We start from the raw sequence: 20870 nt of genomic DNA, 5'->3' as shown, positions 1-20870 counted from the left end.
GTACTGTTCTTTTCTCCTTTTCGTAGTTTAAATTACTTTATTTACACGGTGTTTGATTATGTGCGCGGGCTAGGCGCGGGATAAAATTTCTCCGATGTTTGCTTGCTACCGCATCTCTCCATTTGTAACCCTGTTTTGCAGCGATTATTTCTACTCATCCTTGCGGTACAACTTACTTGCAGTGATGACCCCCCCCCCCCCTTACTCAGTGCTCCTCATGGGGCCTGTAAGGTATCTTGAAATAAATACATAAATTGAATGAATGAATGAATGGTGTGTGAGGGACACCGATGATGTGCGGCATTGGAGATCAGGTGTTTAGCTGATTATGTTATTCCCATCATCATTCCTCATCCTCTTTTCGCGTTACCCTTCACTATAGTGTAGTATACATACCTTTACCCCTGCAAGGAGTATAGCGAGCCATACGCGCGCTGCCCCTGCCAACCACTCCGCATTTCCCCTTCCGTTAGACTTGCTTCTCTCTGTGTAGCACGCGATCTTCTTCGTCCTCTTTGTTATAATGGTTTCATAGGCTGCTTGCCGTCGTCTTTCTTCTGGCTACCCGTCGTGGTGGCATGCTACGTTTGCCACTATAAAAAAAAATCGATTCCAACCTTCTAACCTGCCCATATTTAACCAAATGTACCACCAAGCGCAATACTTCTGCAGCTATACTAACATGTAATGCGGAAGCAAAATCAGTTTAAACTCCAAGACGTGTTAGCATATGGAAGGCAGTGGCGCAGTCCCAGCGATATTGCTACGGCTGCGTGTCAGGAGTTTATTTGGGTGCTACCATTAGGTCATGCCGTTATCGGCAAACTTTTTATGTGTGTGCAGGGACTGTCGATATTGGGTTGAAAAACGCTTGCTGTCTGGACGCGTCGCACCTGCACATCGTTGAGTCTCGGTAGTTACTCAGCTGCATAGCGATGGAGCTTAGAGTTAGATGCTTCTGTCGCACTCTCAAAGGTGAGAAAGCCGTTCTCTGGCACGCTCGCGTTACATGTGTTTCTTGTGGAGTTAGCTGGATCGCTAACGGCCAGTGGACGCCAATAATGAATCTTGCAGATCTTCAAGGTGAACTCGTCTACATCATTGTGGGCTATTGTCCAAAGGTCAATATCTTTTTTAGAGTGCACATGAGCAAGCCATCATCACCCTAAGGAGCAACGGTGTGCCGAGGGGGTGCGAAAGGTGTCCGAAAAACACTTTTAAAGAAACAGGGCACGGCATACTCTGAAACTCGGACTTGTATACCTTTAATATCGTATGCCTCTGCTTGGCCGCGGGGCCAAGTAAACCTTTATAAAGCTGTTGGCCCAGGGCTTTAAGGGTACTTGGTGCACTTTTGAAGGCCCTGTATGGTGTATACCTTGGAGTACAGCAATATTGTATGTTTGCCAGTAATCATAACAGTACACTAATATTGTATGCCGGTCGCCACAGTAAAAACGTAAAACGGCCGATGCCATATGCCCTTCGAACTGATTTGTGATTATTTAAAGCGTGCAAACAAATTTTGGTTAGGTGCTGTCCAAGCACTAACGGAGCGCACGTACGCGGTATGATGAGCATGATGATGAGTATGGTGAATAATAGCATAGATTTTGCGTTTGTTAGAGGGTAAAGCTGTTTAATTGCTGGTTATCTTGGACTTGAACGAATCATAACTATGTGCAACCGATAAATAACATCTCAGGGTATACGAACGTCGTTTCTTTTCAATATTGTCTGAATTAGTGCTTTGAGAAACAAGAACTGCGTCATGTACTTACAGCACCGAAATGCGCGTCCGACATTCGTTTTGCAGTGCTCGTGATAAACGCGTGCCTACTGCTTGGCATCGTGGGAGTTGTCCTACTGACGGCCGATGGCAAAAAGCGACGCAAGGAGCAACCCTTCCCCGCAGAAGGCAATGGAAGCCTGGTCGTGATGACGACCGCAGGCCCCGTCCAGGGCGTCGAGATCACGGCGCATGGCAGGACTCTGCACGCCTTTTACGGCTTACCATACGCCGACCCTCCCGTAGGAGAGCGCCGGTTTCTGCACCCTGTGCGAAGGACCCCTTCCAAGAATGTCACCATGGCGACCGAGTTGAGGCCTGCCTGCCCGCAGGATTCCTACTGGTTCAACACGGAGTACGTCAACTCCTCGAGTTTCGACGAAGACTGCCTCCACCTGAACCTATGGACGCCGAGCGTCCGCGCCAACGACGTGCTGCGTCCGGTCGTCGTGTACTTCCACGGCGGGGGTTTCCAAAACGGCGGCAACAATCTGCACATCTACGACGGCAGACACTTCTCCGCGCTGGGCGACGTCGTGGTCGTGGTGCCCAACTACAGGGTGAACGTGTTCGGCTTCTTGTACGTCGGCACACCCGACGCCCCTGGAAACCAAGGCCTGTGGGACCAACGGCTCGCGCTGCTCTGGGTACGGGACAATGTGCGCGCCTTCGGCGGGGACCCAGAGCGCGTGACGTTGATGGGCCAGAGCGCCGGATCAATCTCGGTCGGTTATCACGTCCTGTCTCCGCTCACGCGTCACCTCTTTCGGCGGGCCATCATGCAGAGCGGTACGCCTTTCTACAAGGTGGAAGAAAACCAGATTACTGGACCAGAGAAAGCGCGGCGGATGGCAGCTAGGCTCTGCGGGCCGCACCTCCTGCGGAGGCCCATGGCACACGTGGTTGACTGTCTGCGGAACCAGACGACCCAGAAGCTCCTGGGCGCCGTCAAGATGGTGCTAGGACTCAAGGCGTCATCCTTTATACCTATATCCGGGGACGACCTTCTGCCCAAAGACCCGCTGGTCACCATGGCCAACGGCAGTGCGCCTCCGGTGGACCTGCTGATAGGCGTGAACGAGAACGAGGGCACTTATTTCCTCCACAAGTTGTACCAAACCATGGGCATCCCCGATCCGTTCGCCATGAGCAACAGGCAGCACGTGACCATCGTGAAGTTACTTGTCAACTATGCTCTCTGGGAGGCCCCGGAGGACCTCATCGAGGGGCTACTGACCAATGTTAAAGTAGGTAGAATAATATACATGGAAGTGGGCATGTTCCTTCACTATTTACACTTCAACTGGCCGTTTTGGTATATATATAGAATTGCCGAGCTTGAAAATTATTGAATAGGGCTATCGTGTATAGACATAAAATCACTCATATAAAGACCAAACAGGTGAAGAACGGCGCGGACTATGACTTCAGGGATCGGTATATATGCTTCAGCGAGAATGCTGATAGTAATGTGGAAGCTTTTGTTAAGCTATAAAATGCGAACATTCAGCATTTGCCAGCCATCAAAATATGTGCGTTATCCGAGCTTTCTCACCAGTGCCAAGATGCTGATACGCAACGCTGAATGCGACAAAATTTTCGTGATGTTGCGTTCATATTACAGCGATAATCATGCGCTAAGGGTGCATACCGTTTATTGCTGTTAAATTAAATGTGGATGTGCGTCCACGCCCCACGAACAACAGTCATGCCATCGCACTCTATATACCACGAGAAGACTTTTCGAACCTGAAAGGGCATGTTCCAGGTGGCAGGGAAGGAACCATGGGGCTTGGTCCATTCGCCGTTAAGATATCGTCGACGCTTCATGAACAGTAGTTTTCATGCTGTCAGATCATCATCATCATCATCATCATCATCATCATCATCATCAACAACAACAACAACAACAACAACAACAACAACAACAACAACAACAACCGATTAAAGTTCAATGCCGAACAGAGGTCTCTTCGAAGCTACCCACAGCCAAATCCTATACGCTCTCAATTTACGCCATTTGCTGCTTACTTGTCCCGGGCAAACGATATTCATCAATATTGCGCACACTTCCTGCTTCCCTGTCAGAAACGCACTGTCTGCTGAAAATACGGGAAACGAAGCTGTAAAGAATATAAATGCACGCAATATAGATGACGATTATTTGTGTACAAGGTAATCCACAGCGGGTGCAAATTTTTCTTATAGAGTGAATATATATGCCGGCAAATTTTCGAACCCGCTTCGCTCCGATTCTCCAATAAATTTCTCGCCTTAATGCTCTGCCACCCTCGACTACGTTCCTTTTCCCTTATAAGTTGGCGCCTCTTAGATCTGCTACTCTAAAAGGCCACTTATTATCTGTTCGGTACGCATTACGCAACATATTCCAACAACAATTATTTTTAATTCAGCTAAAATATCATCTGCGTTAACTCTCTTATCTGTACGACCCTGTTTATATCCCGTAATAGCTATATGCATATCATTTATGCTATCCGTAACGTTTCGGCTACAATGGCTAGCGCCTGGCATAATTCAGTGACGATTCTGCCATTACTGACCCTATGGTGCAGGAACTTGGTGCCATAGATACGTCTCGGCCTCCTAGAAAATTTGTCCGACTACGCCGCCCGTGTCGCCTTGGGCAAGGCCATGCACACGTATGCGATTTCGTACCGATATTATCCAGTCGCCAACAATGGTGCAGCCGAAGTATTCTAGTTAACATCAAGTTTGTGTTTCATTTATCCATAACAGTAGTACACTTCACGATCCTCTGGATTTTTGGAGCTACTGCACTTCCCGCGTTAATATATGCGACTCCTTTAGGACTCGCATGCTTTTAACAAAATATCGCTTATAACGAGCTCCATGTTCTCTTTTGATGACTTTGTTACAGCAAGGTTTTATACTGTATGCAAATGCATGCTATACACATAGCGCCGTTGCGCAGTTTGGTGCAACTGAAGCGCGCACTCGTCTAGCAATCTCGGCTCGTATACCCCATATAGCAAGTCGTTTTCATAGTACACATCTGTCAATGAACTGAATTTAATTTAATTATGTGGTTTTACGCGCCAAAACCATGATTTGATTATGATGCATGCCGTAGCTGGGGGACTCCGCATTAATTTTGACCACCAGGAGATCGTTAAGGTGCCTCATCGCACAGGACACGGGCGTTTTTTGCACTTCACCCCCATTGAAATGCGGCCGGGATTTGATCCCGTGGCCTCGTGCTTAGCAGCGCAACACCACATCCGCTAAGCCACCGTAGCGGGTGCACATCCTTCGATGACAACACTTTACAACCAAAGAGGCAGCCTGCTCTATCTCGATGACTCCTGTGGACTCATCTCCGTCGTGGTGCAGGAAGGGACGTCAACGCCAGACCTGGTTCGGCACTTGGCCAAGGGGATCGGGGACGTGGCGATGCGCTGCCCGACGCTGTACTTCTCGGACTTCGTGCTGCGCCAGCGGGGATCGCAGCTCTACCACTACGAATACGGTTACCGGCCGCTCAAGGGCAGCTTCTGGCCACCCTGGATGGGCGTCACGCACTTCGACGAGTTCCCCTTCGTGTGGGGATACGTTTTCGACCGGCCCGAGATGGCCACACCGCGCGACACAGAGTTCAGCCAGCAGCTGATCGGCCTCTGGAGCTCGTTCATCCACAATCGGTGAGGATTGCGCGATCATGCAAGGTGGTTGTTATTACTGGAAACGTCCATCTCCAGGTGGACAGTGCACTACATCGACACCACCACGGTGGGTGCAGAGCGCACATTACGTCATGTGTAAAGGCAGAGATCCACGCTAGAGTTCCCTGCAGAGCCATTACACGCTGATGCTACAGGCATCGTTTCTCCTCATACACGTTTTTAGTCTTGTAGCGCAGCTCAGAACGAGCTCGTTCTTTTTTTCCTTTATTTTGCTTGTTCTGAGCTGCGCTACAAGCTTAAAAAGGTCATGACATACCAACTCGCCACCTTCCTTTTTTCTCGTTCTGAGCTGCGCTACATTAAAACTTCTTTCTGGGCGAGTTGGTGCATACTTGACATAAAGATTGTTACAGCGCAAACACATGCAACCACAAGGTATGAAGGACGGGACAGAGGACACAGACGAGCTGTGCTACAAGCCTAAAAAAGTCATGACATACGAACTCGCCCAAACTGCTACGCTTTTGCTCCTCATACATACTCTGCTATAGGAGCAATTAATTGCAACGTAATTGTATTTCAGCCAAATTCACAAGGGGCATTGAGGGATCGATGTCACAATCTACTGAAAAAGACTATTTACGCTTGCGTCATCTGCTCGATTGCATGTCGGTCCCATCGTTTACTGCGTGACAACTGCAGGTCTGACAAGATCAAGTGCACAATACTGGAAGGCTATACAGTTAAAACATTCAGCGTCCCGTTGTGTAAAAGCTGAAAATTGGACGAATTGGACACACACACACACACACACACACACACACACACACACACACGCACGCACGCACGCACGCACGCACGCACACACACAGAGAGAGAGATAGATAACGCTACTTGCAACTGATGATTTATTCCCATGCTAGTTGTGACACATACACATCATCATAAGAGCGCAGCATAGAAGAACTAAGCAATCAGCGCATTTAGCGGTTGTGATATTCTCCCTACGTCCGCCGAAAATGAGGGGCAAATGCCTCACTGGGCAATGCCATCGCCTCTTAATAAGTACGAGGCCGCTGCACCTCGATCCATGACGTCACCCTACCTTGCCCGACTGCCATAGAAACTAATGACGATGCTCCCGAGTATGCCGCGGTAATTTCTCCTCACCGCTTTCGTCACGCCGGGCTTGGCAATGGAAATTTTAATGAAAGTAGCACGACATTATAAATTAGTGTGCACAAGCCTGCTACCTAGGAGGCGTTGGCAATGCGCCAGCGTGCAGACAAGCTCAGGCTGTTTGAAGGGCCCATTCATCAGACTTGGGCGTTACAAACAAGCAAACCCGGCAAGCACGCCACATCACGCGCGATCACCATAGTGCGCTCAAATTTTTGCACTTTTGTATACACCATGAAAATGGCTGAAAAGTATAGTAAAAGCCCAAAGACGCTCGTTCTCTACGTAGCCAGTCTCCTCGCCAGAAAAGTCAACGTCACAGGCCTTGTGTAACGTTCGAGATGAGGTATATTGCGTCAATCTATTTTACTTTCCTTCTCAGTCAGTGGCTCGCGGCACCACGAAGCCGCCGTTGTCGGCGGGATTGGCCGTCAAGAAGAATGGAAAGTGAATAAATTATCAGAAAAATTACGGCCTCAGGGAATCGTTAGAGTCGTATTTTTAACCCGCCTCCGACTTCGGGAGTTGGCTTCACCTCAGAATAGAGACTTTTAGCTTGTACGCTATTCCGGTAAACGGGAGCGGTTTGGGCGGATTACCGGATGGTCGGGGCGCAACCAGACAACCGCATAGCTAAAACTGCAGTAACTCACCATATCCTGCTTCGCCACTCGTGCAAATTTTTGGCAGCGGCGTAATTGTGAACACGATTACGCCACTGTCGAAAATTTACGCCAGCAGCTAAGCAGAATACAGTAATTAGCTCTGTGTTTGTGTGGTTGAACTTTGCGCCACCAGCTGGCGCCACCAATCTGGCCGCTCACCTTGACTCCCCCGCTAAACCGGAAAACCGCCCGCGCTTGCCCGAATACCGGACACGCTAAACCTCTCTAATAACGCACCCCTTCCACTTGACTGCTCCGAGTTAAGGTATCATCCAAGAGGTCACGGCAAGAAAAAAAAAAAGTCCCCCTCTTGGGTATTTTCACAAAAGAAAAATTCACTAGCGTCAACACTGCATGGTTGCAGTCGCCCTGCCTCGCCACTCGCTGAGTGTACCCCTTTCGCATCTCGGACGCAGCGCCATGCATATTGAGAAGACATTATGGCCGTCGAATGAACGGCAGCTGACCGTGACCATGCGGCTCGTGGAGCAACCCCGGCTGCAGAGTGCCGGGTCGACCCAAACGTGCACCGTGCTGCGCAAGTACATCGTGCCCTACAGGCTGAACAACACAGCGCACACCGGAACCTCCATTTAGCCACGCACCGGGTGAGCTCCGGTGCAGCAATTCACCGACAGGGGGACACAGGGCGTGACTGGTGGAGAGACCGTGCCCGGAGACGACGCTTCAAAATAAAGGCATGCTAGACGCTGGAAGGCACTAATAAAAAAAATTGTAACGCGGTGGCAAACTACATCCCAGCAGCTCGTGTTCCTGTCAAATCTCCACGAGAGAGAGAGAGAGAGAGAAGGGTTGCTTAAAGAGACATTAAATAGAAAAAGTATTTCCCTTTTACAATAACAAAAAAAAGCCACTCTACTATGACAAGGGGCTTGTTTAGTCAGAAAAGACGCAAACACAAAAGACGGGTGGCGACGCCGCCTTTAAGTTCCTGCACCAGGTCGCCGTGACGTCATAGATTTTGACGGCGACTGCTTGAGCCTAGCTAATTGTTCATTGCATTTTAAATAAGGCAGAGATTGAAAAAAATTTTGGGAACATTCACAGAGACAACACTGCGCAAATATGAAACTATACTTTGAAGTATGTGACGTCATGGTGACGTACGATTGCTGGGATTTCAGTGCGTAACCTAAAAAAAAAAATTTTGACCTTCACTAAAAAAAGAATATTGGGTTTACGTACCAAAACCACTTTCCGATTATGAGTCACACCGTAGTAGAGGACTCCGGAAATTTAGACCACCTGGGGTTCTTTTTAACGCGCACCTAAATCTAAGTACACGGTTGTTTTCGCATTTGACCCCCATCGAAATGCGGGCGCCGTGGCCGGCATTCGATTCCGCGACCTCGTGTTTAGTGGCCCAACACCATAGCCACTAAGCAACCACGGCAGCTTGAATGAATTTCATTTAGCATTTGTGTGCACCGTAGAAATTAAATCTGCGCATCCTCAAAGAGTCGTCCGCGGCGACGGCAGAGCTAAATAATAGTAGTAAAAAGCATAGAGAAAATTTTCATTTTTTTCCCCGGTTGGTAGCGGCAATAGTGTTGCAAGCGTATTAAGATTTAGCTCGGAAGAGAAAACGCGAGTGCAGCGTCTGTAAATAGTGCTAAACAATGCGCCTCTCCAGAATGACATGCTAAAGATCGAAACGTCAGCTCTCAGTCATCCCTGCTTGTCTTCCTGTTGCAAGCCTGTGAAGATAGTGTCCAGCTGGCTCTCGCCTGGGAATGCAAATGAACGGCGTCATGTCTTTTTATTCGGGCATTCATCATTCCCACTGGACGCTCCCCAATACTTCTGCGTGATTGTCCAATTGCATGGCTTCGCGAATACTAGCTGTCAAAATTTAAACATATAAATAATTATTTTAAATGACCGTGTAGTCTTATACGGATCCGAAATAGCGTATGGTTGGTCGCCTTGCAAAACTACAGCGCCCCGTGTGCGTTCTTGTAATTCCCATCGTATAATTTTATTGAGCCGAAATTCACGATCCATACAAGTCACGATCCATACCATTCGGTACCGGTTCATGCATATTGCCTGCGTTCTCTAAACATCGTGCTGAGTGATTCCCATCTCTGGTTCAGCGTATACAGTTCCAGGCCGGTAACTACAACCAGTCGACAACAGCTTGAGGCTGTATCAAACTCCACCCACGAGAACATTCGATATATATAGAACTATGAGTGCGCGTGCCATCACGTTTCCGTAATACGCGCTTCCCTCCGCACTCAATGCTGGCGTTGGCCTCGGTGAGTGAGACATATACGTTACCCAATGTCAGGAGGCCTCAGAGGATCTAGGCGCTCCTCGGACGTTCTCTCACGAATTCAGGCATTGCGGCAGCTCGTAGAAGGCATCTATCGGCGGCGTATCTATACCTTCTTTTTACAACTTCGCGCAAGTGCTTTTTGCAGGATCCGCTTTCTCGGTTTCAGTCATAGGAACGTTCGCAATCCGACATTCGGTTTTCCGTCCGAGGCGAGGCATGCGATTATTTTTGTCTGTGGACGTTTGCATCAACCTCCTTTAAAATATTAATTACTTATAAGCACGCACTACGATTCCGCGCGTTGTTCAGTTTTGTAAATAGTGTTATTTTATTTGTCTCAAAATTAATTGTTCTATCTCTCATCGACCATATTTTTGCCTATGACACGTTGCAGTTGCGGGGTTCTCCTCCGTGCTCTTGGGACAAAGGAACGACAACACAGTAGTGCAAACAATCACAAGGGCATTTATTGCACCTTTCATAGATCAATGCCTGCTAGCCGAGTTGCTATCCCCAAAACATGCCGATGGGCGCGCGACAAATCTAGGAAGTCCGACTCACCGCGATCGGATAGCGAGCGAATATGTTCGCCCCATGCTGGATCCCAACGCGTGGTCGTTCGCGTGTACGGTCACGCGAACGATGGCGCGTTCGAAGGCGGCCACGCGAGACGGTCTCGCAGAAGCATGGATCTGCGCACGCGCGGCACGGCACGTCCGCACTGCTTGCTGTCCCGAACCAAGGAGGCAGCGCCTTGTCTTTCGGCGCGCCAGTAACCCCGCCTGTCGGCGGCGTTAGCAGCGCAACACTCGCGCCATCTCTCGTACTGCGCCTCAACCACTCCGACCGCCGCGGGCGCCAGGCCACGCGGCGAAGCCGCACTGCCGAAGACAGGAGCTATGCAGGAAAACAAGATATCAGGGGACGCGTGAGAGTCGCGCATCCCCATACAGTTTACGCCATTCCATTTAATTGAAGTCAGTCGGCTCGCTTTCTTTCGTAGGCCTGCCGAGTAAAAACAAGTCTGTCTGAAAAGGGACACTGAAGAGCAATGTGCCGTTAAGTTATGGCAATAACTTATCTTGTTGCAATAGCAAAGCGGATATTCGGACTCCGACATGACATTTAGTAAGCCATAAATTATGCAAGAGCAAGAGGTATAGATGGCGACGTCGCCCTGAAGTTGCCATGGCTCTGCATAGCACACCATGACATCATGCATTTTGACAGCGGTTGCGCTTCTATTTCTATAATGATATAGTATGTAATTCTATAGTCGTCTACCGGCAAAGGGGTATTACACTGAGAAAAAAACAAAAGGCTCACCCTGGCTAGTTTTCTTCTGCATCAAAACGACCGAAACACGACTATATATATATATATATTATTCGAGTACACAATTAATGTATACTTCGATATCCCTGACGTAGCACCCACGTGTACCGAAGCTGCTGTTCCGGCGCGAAATGCACGAACGAGAAGTTACTGATTTTTGTCTGCAATGGTTAACCAACCATTTTCCACCAAATTAACCTTAAAATAGTTTTGAAAGGACAGCCTCGAACAGGCTATAAACTGATTTAAGTGTTTGGTTAGCAACTCTGTCGTGTAACCCCAAGCCACCCTGCAACCACGAGTGCATGCACACGTGAGTGCATGCACGCGTGCACATCACACGTTTGGAAGTCATACTCACCGTCCGCGCACAATGACGTAAACTCGACCTTCCAGTCCGCGCTTGCTCTCAGATCATCCGAGCGTGGTGCGGCGAGCGATCCAGCTGGGACAAGCCTGTGGTCTCGACGTACTGAAGAGTTTCGTAAACAGTACGCTGAGCGCTCAGGCCAATCACAGACTGGACTGGGCACGCGGGTATACGAGGTGCACACCTCGTATACCCGATCCTGGAATCCTGGAATCCTCCGATCCTCCGATCCTGGAAGAATTGCTGCTGAAACGGTTTATTACACCGATAGAGAAGCGCGTTAGAGAAATTAAAAGGGTGTTATAAATAACCCGGACTGTATTTTTAATTTTTTTTATTTAGTCTTTTGAGGCACTTAATGTCTATTTGAGTATATGGGTCGCAAACTGTTCACACACGTTCTCTATAGCTTGGGTCTGATGAACAAATAGTAGCCGAGTAGTTTAACATTGCTTGGGGTGTTCTTAAGTTTACGCTTCAGGAAACAGAGTTTTCGAAAGGTAGATGAGGAAATATTATTTACACGCATGTTCCAGAATAAGTTAGTTTCTGTGCCATACCTGAGTGTTTATATATATATTGTTGTAACTAACCTTTTTCAGTGACAATGAACCAAGTTTGTAAGTGGACAAAGATTTCCTTTTTTCTCCTCTCTTAGCGCACATATAGCAGACACGGTTTCTCAGTGTTAAATAACCGATATAACTGTGTTCCCTAATATTAAAGTGTATTTGCCTGTTCGCACATGTGGTGTTTTTCATTTATTTAAGAAACTGTGGCGGTGAAAAATTACTGATAAATAATTTTGTAGTTTGCAAAACTTCAGAAGAGTACGCATTTGGGCTGGTTGGAAGATGATTACGAGCAGTAAACAGCGATAAAGAACAGGACGGAGAGAGGCACGCAGACCACAGCGCTGTGGTCTGTGTCACTCTCTTCGTCCAGTTGTTTAGCGCTGTTTACTGCTTGCAAAACTTGTTTTGTGATCTAAGCCTGCACTGTAAAATAATTTACACCCTTAAAAGTGAGAAAGGGTGTAAATGTGTCTATAACTCACACCCTTAGGGTGTGATTCACGAAACTTACGCCCGCGGAAGGGTGTGAGTTATAAACACATCTACACCCTTTATCACTTTCAAGGGCGTAAATTAATTTACAATGATATATATACAAGCGGAGGCTTCGTACTGCTGCAGCAGATGCGTACTCCCCTTGATGAGCGCGTCCGCGCGCCTTATGTGGCCAGGACAATTAATTATCTGCGCAACGAATTATTTTTATTCAGCAAGCAAAATTTTATTTTTGATATGTTCAACAAATCCGAGCACTTTCTGCAGCGCGACCTATACATGTAAACGAGAGGAAAGGGGGTTTATTACATAACGAGGGTCTCGAATTAGGCAACACTGATGCGTTCAGGCATCATGTGAGTTTATTGTGGGTTTATTGTGAGTTTATTGACCAGTTGCCTTCATCCAGGAAGATCACGTACTCGTGATGCCTGCGGCAGAAGGATGTTCCACATCCGCCGCCAAGGCTTGTGAGTGGTGGCGCTGGTTAACACTCCAAGGATTAGTTCTAGTAGTAAAATGTAAATACCCAAGAAAGTGGATGGGAAAACGGCGCCGCGGTAGCTCACTTGGTAGAGCATCGCACGCGTAATGCGAAGACGTGGGACCGTTCCCCACCTACGGCAAGTTGTCTTTTCATGCATTTAGTAAGTACAACTAATTGCCCCTATGTTTTCCTTGGTGTCATTGATATATATATATATATATATATATATATATATATATATATATATATATATATATATATATATATATATATATATATATATATCATATGAAGGATTTCAATATGCCACAGTATTATATAGAGGTCAAAACCTGGTCTTCGGTGATGTAGGGAATGATATCTTCGGCGGAGCAAATGGCGGGCTGGCCGGGAACGACAGAGCAAGAAATTAGGGACAGCGATATTCTAGGCACTATAACAGCGATGTGACGTATATAACCACGTGATAGGAAGAGCGGCGGAGGACGCGCTGGATTGCTCCCATCTGGGAACAGAGATTTTTGGGCTGGTTGGTTCGCTGCAATAATGAGGTCTTGGCGCTGAATTGACACGGACGAGAAAGACACGAAAGAGTTGATAGCTAGCGCATGTCCTGTCCTCTTTACGACCTCAATTACCTCACCGTCTGTTCTGTATAGAGAAGGGTGTAAGATTGGGCTCGTTGGTAAAACATGCTTTATAGTTTGACTAACAGCGCAAGTATACACCAGAGGGGACAGAAGAGAGAAGAGAACGCTGACTCCCAAGAGTTTATATTCTTTTCAGAAAGCACTATACAGGGTGTCTCAACTATCATGCGCCAAGATTTAGAAATATGCAAATGTCATGTAGCTGGACAGAACCAAGGTAATGTCGTTTCGCTAGAATAGCAGTTTGGGCTTGTTAGTTTTCCGTCCTCGTATTAATAGCGCAAAACGTAGAAGGGAAATGAGACGAGAAGGCGACACAGCAATCGCTGGCTTGCAACAACGTTTATTTGGAGGAAACATGGGTTCTTATACATTTGCCCACACCTGTCACAGACACATAATTGCACATCATGACAATGATTGTACTCGGCTGCCTCAATGATCTGAACCAGCTGGTCAGTGTGTGCGTGTGCGTGTGCGTGTGCGTGCGCGCGCGCGCGCGTGTGTGTGTGTGTGTGTGTGTGTGTGTGTGTGTGTGTGTGTGTGCGTGCGTGCGTGCGTGCGTGCGTGCGTGCGTGTGTGCGCGTGTGTGCGTGTGCGTGTGCGTGTGCGTGTGTGCGTGTGCGTGTGTGTGTGTGTGTGTGTGTGTGTGTGTGTGTGTGTGTGTGTGTGTGTGTGTGTGTGTGTGTGTTTTCAGCACTTCACTGCGTGTGAGTTACCTAGGTTCCTGTTCGCCTGCTCGGTGTTAAGTTCATGTTCTTTTAGTCTTTCGTTTGTGCATCTTCCAATTTGCCCTGTATACTTCTTCCCACATTTCCAAGGTATAGAATGCAGCAAGGCTTCTGCGCAATCCACAAAGCGGCTCTGGTGATTTATCGTGCACCCTTGCTGCATTATCGGCTCTTCTGCATTGACGCGTCGGCAGAGGCTTTTCAGTTCTTCCGGGACATTAACACCAGCTTTGCGCCCTATCTTTCTCAAGCGGTGAGATATGTTGTGCATCACGCGGAAGCGTTTCTGAATTGAATATCCCGAAATGCTAAATGAAGTTGTGGTGCACAGTCGCGCGATATTGGGCGTTACCCAATCCCAGCACAAGAATTCGTTTGAATTCACGCCGCATTCCTCTCTCTGCCTGCAGCATCACTCACCTATATATACACGTGCTTCCTCTTGGTCTTGCGCGGCGTTTGATGAACGCTAAGGTGTCCGCCGTCGGCCTAGACTGACCTGAGGTCTCGACGTACGGAAATGTCGGGCCACCATACGCGGAGTCTCCAGGCCAGGCTCGGCCGACTCTTCTGGTGCAGTCGAGTGCAGCCGGCATACGAACGTCACGATAGGAAACCGTTGCTAAGTGATATCCTCTTTGAAAGTTCATTATCCGGGCGCTTAAAAGAGTGAACAATGTAAGTCGCCGTCCTTTCAATGCATCACGTGTGTGGACTATTATACCGTGTGTCCCAGCTAACGTTAGCGAAGCTGTTCGATGAAAAGAATGAAAGCTTTAGCATTAAATAATTAGAGCTAAAGGACACGGTGCAAGGTACAATTGTACAGGACGAGCGGTGCGCGGTCGTCAGCGTTCTTGCAAATCCTTAAATCGTATCTAGCACTGTGCTTTCTGAAGCATTTTTTTTTTTTCGTTGAACAGCTTGACTAACGTTAGCGGGGCACCCTACAGGCCTATGCAGAGTGTCCTTTCTTTTATGTGCACCAAAACTTTTTTTTTTTAATTTGCCCAGTGCAATTGCAACCCTTGATCTAAGTTACTTGATGAGGCGGCGATTACTTCTACGAGCAATCAAAATGATCAGTTAAATAATTAACATACTTTAATAAATTTTTCAGTTAATTATTTTACCGCAGATATCCTAATCTACGTATTGTACGAGTAGCTAGTGAGTTCTACGGTGTATCCACTTGGAACGGATCCTCTGGACTGCGCCAGTTTCGAGATATAAATTTTCAAGGTGTCCAACGAAATGAACTGGCGTTCCAGCTACTTTCGTACTTTATTGCATAAAACAGCGTTTTCTTTAAAAAGGTAACTGGAGCGCATATGCATTTCGTCGGACAGCTTGAAAATTAGTATCTATAGGAATCGGTACAGTCCCGAGAACTCGTTCTAAGTGTACGCCTTGCGAACTAACCAGCTATAATGCATAGATTGAAATATGTGCCGCAAGGTAATTAACTTTAAATTGTAATTAGTATTATTGTGTTAATTAATCAATTATCTTAATGTATGAACTGAACTTATTCATCGGGTTTTATGTACCAAAAGCACGATTTGATTATGAGGCACGCCGTAGTGGGGAACACCGGATTAATTTTGACCACCAGGGGATCTTTAACGTGCGCGCCATGCGCGGAGCACGGGCGTTTAATTTCGCCCCCATCGAAATGCAGTCGCCGCGGCCGGGATTTGATCCCGCGACCTCGTGCCTATAAGTTAGCAGCGCAACACCGTAGCCGCTAAGCCACCGCGGCGGGTCTTTAAATTCTTGTTGAATAAACGGCCGCGTCATTGAGTAACTGAGAGACAGGGTTATAATTGCACTATCTGCCACAGTCAGTTTCTAAAATTTGGTGCAAGTAAAAAAAAAAACTATATAGAGATGCCGAACTGGAATGCTCCATTGTATATAGTTCTGCATGGTGTTGTTCTCCAGCACGTATGCCTAAAGCGGGGTGCACGAGTGCTTTGCATTCTGCCCTCATCGGAACGCGGCTGCCATTAGCGGGCGTTGAACCCGCGACCTCGTCCTCAGCAACAGAACGCGTGCTTGACTTGAAAGTGGCTGTGCGCGCGGCTTCCTGTGGCGCAACCCGGTGCGGCGGTTCAGTGGTTATAGCGCTGCGCATGCGTGCTGAGCATGACGTGTTGCTGAGCTCGAAATTTAACGCGGAGTCGTGGAAGCGCCGCATCTGTGCGAGCTGTGTACAGGGAAAACAATTGCGAAAAATGCCGGCACGGGGCATACCTGCAGTCTGGCGCTATAGTTAGGAACTTGTGCTCGAAACACCTGCTTCCTACACGGTGTGTTATACATATAAGAACTGAACTCTCCACTGAAAAGGCAGTGACTGTTCCCCGCACTACAAGCTTCCGAAAGTTTAAATTTGCATCGTGCTAACTTATTTCTCAGTGGATGTTCTATATAGTGTTTGCTCGCCTCCACACATTTTCAACACGTGTACACTTCGGACGTAATGCACAGAAAATGAGGAAAGAAGGTGCGCTTATGTACTCACATGTTGCTTAAACAAAACATAAACGAATTACTTTTTTTTTACAGCTAAGCTGTTTAAGGCTTGGGTACCATGCATTTTTCGTGTCCGTTGACAAATCTGTGCGAGCACAAACTATCATCATCAGCAATGGCTCGTGTCACTGCTCGCGCGTTCGTCGTCGTCTTTTACCACAGCTGGCTCGTTGATGTCCCTCGGCGTAACCGCGCGAACGCGCTCGATCCACTGCTCGCGCGTTCTTCGTCGTCGTCTTCCACAGCTGAATCCGTTGCCGCTGATCATGCTAGCGTTCCCATACTGCCCCTCTTTCTGCGAAGGCGCTGACAGCACTGTCCTACTGCCTGTCGATGCGGTGATTTCGGTCTCAAATTATTTGCCTCAATACATCGCGAAATGAAAACACGAATGTGTATAACGAATGTATAACACGAATGAACGCGGATGCATAAATATATATGTGCGTACGTATACACCTTCCGTCACGATGACCACCGATCAAGACAATAAATGTGTTCGCATGCACCTTTGTTCATAATTCTTTGTCACCTCCTTGTCGTATGCTACACAGGTTCGCTGGTCAGCCGATTTCGCAGAGTGGAACGGCTCACGATTTTACAGCGAAGCTGTAAATGGGTAAGGTTCCATGTGTTTTTTGTTCTCCGTGAACAAAAACTATCATCATCAATGGTACATACTGCCGTAAGCATTCATGCTCCTGTAAGCAAGCAAAAAGTGCAATGGCTCATAGCCCCGTAAGGCAGAGGTTACAAGCACTCAGCAAAGTGAAGCGAACAATGCTTACATTGTTCGCATACGACATACAGAACAGCCTGACGAAAACTGTCATCATTAATGGCTCATACCTCCGTGAGCAATGGCTCATACCCCCGTAAGCAAGCAAAAAATGCAATGACTCGTAGTCCGGTAAGGTTCATGGCTACTCCCTTTGCGTGAATTAGCTGCGATGACACTACCTCCGTTGTCATTGTCTGTGATTTCAATGTGGATGTGTCGGCACTGAAAAGGGAGCGGTTTACAGGCTCCGTGCTGCAGACACATCCCTTGCGATGCCACACCGATCCGGTGGTCGGTTGGACCTCAAAGAAAAACTCTGCATAACGCAAGTATAGTATGCATTTCTGCAAACACCATTTACAGAAATTATTATTAATTTCCTCAAGCTATACTATAAAATGAGAAACGTTAATCGAAAACCACTCTCGACTAACGCATCTAGAATTATAGAAACCAGATGCAAGCAGATTTAACTGAAAACAACGCCAGCGTGCCCAACGCAGTGCGTGCTTTGATCATCAGTCTCAAACTTCGATATACCGCTTTCGAAGAAGCAGTTGCCTTGATATACAGCGCGAGGTTGAATCTGCCATGATTTCTGTCCAGTCGGCGATCACGGACGATTATGCTGGCGGCGAGATAGACCTGAAGTCTCGACGTATGGACTCGTATCGTCGTCAGTACACCAAGAGATCAGGCCAGTCCCAACCCAGCCATTGTCGACGGCAAGAGCAGCTGACAGGGCTTCCAGCAAAGGAATAATTTCCTGAGGGCCCTTCCACATTTTGAAGCTATACGCACTGAAACATACAAACTGTGAGCTGTGGGTGCAAATTTTATGAGCTTGTTGAAGAGAAGATCAAGCTGTGTAAGTTCACTAGGTTATACGACCGGGAGAGGCGTGTGACCCAATCGTGCACGCAGCAAATGAAGTGTCAAACGCGCAACCAGAACAAAATATTCCCAGAACAATGGCTAAGTTCACCAGAAATCGCCCGACAATGTACAAATTTGAGAGACTATAGCTGAGGTTCGTGAAGTGAATCATGCCTACCTGGACGTTCGGCTTGGGACATCGCAATGTACTCTGTTGTCTGTCCAGGAGTGGGCCAGGCCGCCAGGTCTGTCCATGGACCGCAGACCGACTGGAGCGCGGCCTGCCGGTGCGCTGGCAGGTGGACGTGTGTGCTCGATGCACGAGCCGAGGCGCGGCCCCAGGCAGCCACTCGCAGACTCGCACACCTCCGTATGGCTCACGGAGGTCCCTCCCTCGCCCACGGCGGGGCGCACTGCAGCCAGCAACGCGTTGAATCCCATGAAAGCTGGGCGAGGGGGAAAGCCCGATTATCTTTCTTCTCTTTTTCATCTCAGCTGCACACACGTCATGTGTGTTGTTTTCGAGGGTTGCTCGCCTTCTTTGTTGTCTTTTTTTTTTTTTTGTTTCTACGTTGCCGGTGCGAGCTGAAGTGGCCTTTGTACCTCGGGCTGGCGTACCCTTACCAGATTCTGGATCCCACAGGGGCGGAGGAGGGATGGCAAGCAACCGCCGGCGCGAACGGTAGTCTCTGTTCGGGACGCCGCCGTCGCAGCCGTCATTTGACACCCACAGCCGAGCGTGGACTCTTCGCGCCGCGTTCTTCGTTGAACATGGTGTACTTGCAGCGTATATGAGCCGTGCTGTCTCAGAACTCGGGCATCGACAACGGCGACTCATCGCCCACTGGGCCCCGTTGCAGTTTTTTATATATTTAGCACCACGTTTTCGACTGCCCCTATACAGCCGAGTGTGCAAACCGTCCAGCGTCGCTGTGAACGTTTTGTCGTCGCCTCTGCCGAGCTCTTCAAGCACGAGAAAAAATACGACCGCCTCTCCTCGGAATCCGTGCTCTCTCTCGTGGAAGGCGATCGTCCTCCTGGTCGGAGCATGAGTGCGGGAGACTCGAATTCGGGGATGGTGCTCCGGATCGCGGTTCATAAACATGCTCGGTGATAGCCGTAGCGCGCACTTGGACGACATATACCGGGCCTTTAGTCGTAAGCAAGACGTCGGAAACTAACATACTGAGGGCGCGCGGCGGGCCCAACGCCCGGGTTCCTCGTGCACAGCACGAGACAGGCGCTCTCGGGAGACCGCGAGAGGAACCACCGAGCAGGCAATAACTTTCCCGGAAGGACACCTGCGCTGTCCTTCTTTGCCCCGCACCGCGGCGGGAATGTGTGCGCGGGCGAACAGGACACTCCTGAGAAATCGAGCGGCTCGAAGCCCGCACGCCGATCGGCGGGATGCGCGGCGTGCATACACACACGGGGCAACACGCGTGTACTGCGTGGCGCTCGCTGTAGACTCGGGCCCACTGGCCAGCACATATGCAGTCACAGTAGATGAGGCGCACACTTGTTGAGCGCCTTTAAGCTATAGGGCTTTGAGCCGCAGAGGCGTTGACAGGCGCAATCCAGAAACGCTTCTTTGTGGAATAGCGACCCAACTTGAACCCGTTCCAAAGAAAGCACGATATTTGGTACAGTTATTTTTGTCAGCGATTTCACGATGGTGGAAATGTAATGACATGATCTACTTCTATATATCCCCTTTGTGTGAACATTCGTGCCTACAGCCACTTGAATGCAAACATTGCAGGCCAGCCATTAGTTCATACCACTTATATTATAGTTCATCTAGTTCATCTATCAATGCGGTTGTTTACTCCGGCTACTGACCGGTGCGTATATGTACGGGTGTCATATTTTCTTTCTCGTAATAGTTTTAGCTCGATCGCATGCAGGAGCAGCAGTTTGTTGAGAAGCAACGGGCATGAGGCGAGAATACAACATTTCAAGAAAACAATCTTCGCCGCTTATGATATAAAAAATATTAACCTCACAAAACAATCGGTTGGGCGCACAAGGTAGTCAAGGAAACAACGTCACGACGTTTTTCACGGAGTTCTAATTTCATCGAGTTCTGAGTTCCTGTTTCAGTTGAAATAGGAACTCGCTTTCTGCGTTCGCAGTTCACAGGACGGCGCACCCGTAGTATCTGAGTATAATGGCTACAGAGCAGCAATAACCGGAATATGCTAGACCAGTGAGCAAAGAAGTAAGTCATGGGAAGGCCTGTGTACGTGCACACCCACCTCTTTAATGAGCATTCGGCATGCTTGAATTAAGAGAAGAAATAATAATAAAAAAAAGAAATCTCGCAGGTCCTTATGGTTAACTCCAGTGACTAAAACGATAGCTAGCATTATGAGAGCGTATCATTCGACAATTTTCTACCAACATCCGCATGAGTTCTCTTACCTCGTGGT

At 48.2% G+C, this 20870-nt stretch overlaps 1 protein-coding gene across 1 annotated transcript; it reads left to right on the top strand.

The window, feature by feature from the left end:
- Nucleotides 1-694: 694 nt before the first annotated feature.
- On the top strand, nucleotides 695-8054 carry LOC142582574 (acetylcholinesterase-1-like). Its single transcript, XM_075692441.1, has 4 exons — nucleotides 695-975; nucleotides 1817-3036; nucleotides 5165-5472; nucleotides 7715-8054. Exons 1-4 carry the CDS (start codon nucleotides 936-938, stop codon nucleotides 7893-7895), a joined length of 1749 nt encoding a protein of 582 aa, XP_075548556.1. The 5' UTR covers nucleotides 695-935; the 3' UTR covers nucleotides 7896-8054.
- Nucleotides 8055-20870: the final 12816 nt, after the last annotated feature.

The sequence above is a fragment of the Dermacentor variabilis genome, chromosome 5 (assembly GCF_050947875.1).
Source record: "Dermacentor variabilis isolate Ectoservices chromosome 5, ASM5094787v1, whole genome shotgun sequence".
Taxonomy (NCBI): Eukaryota; Metazoa; Arthropoda; class Arachnida; order Ixodida; family Ixodidae; genus Dermacentor; species Dermacentor variabilis.
This window is presented reverse-complemented; position numbering and strand designations above follow the sequence as displayed.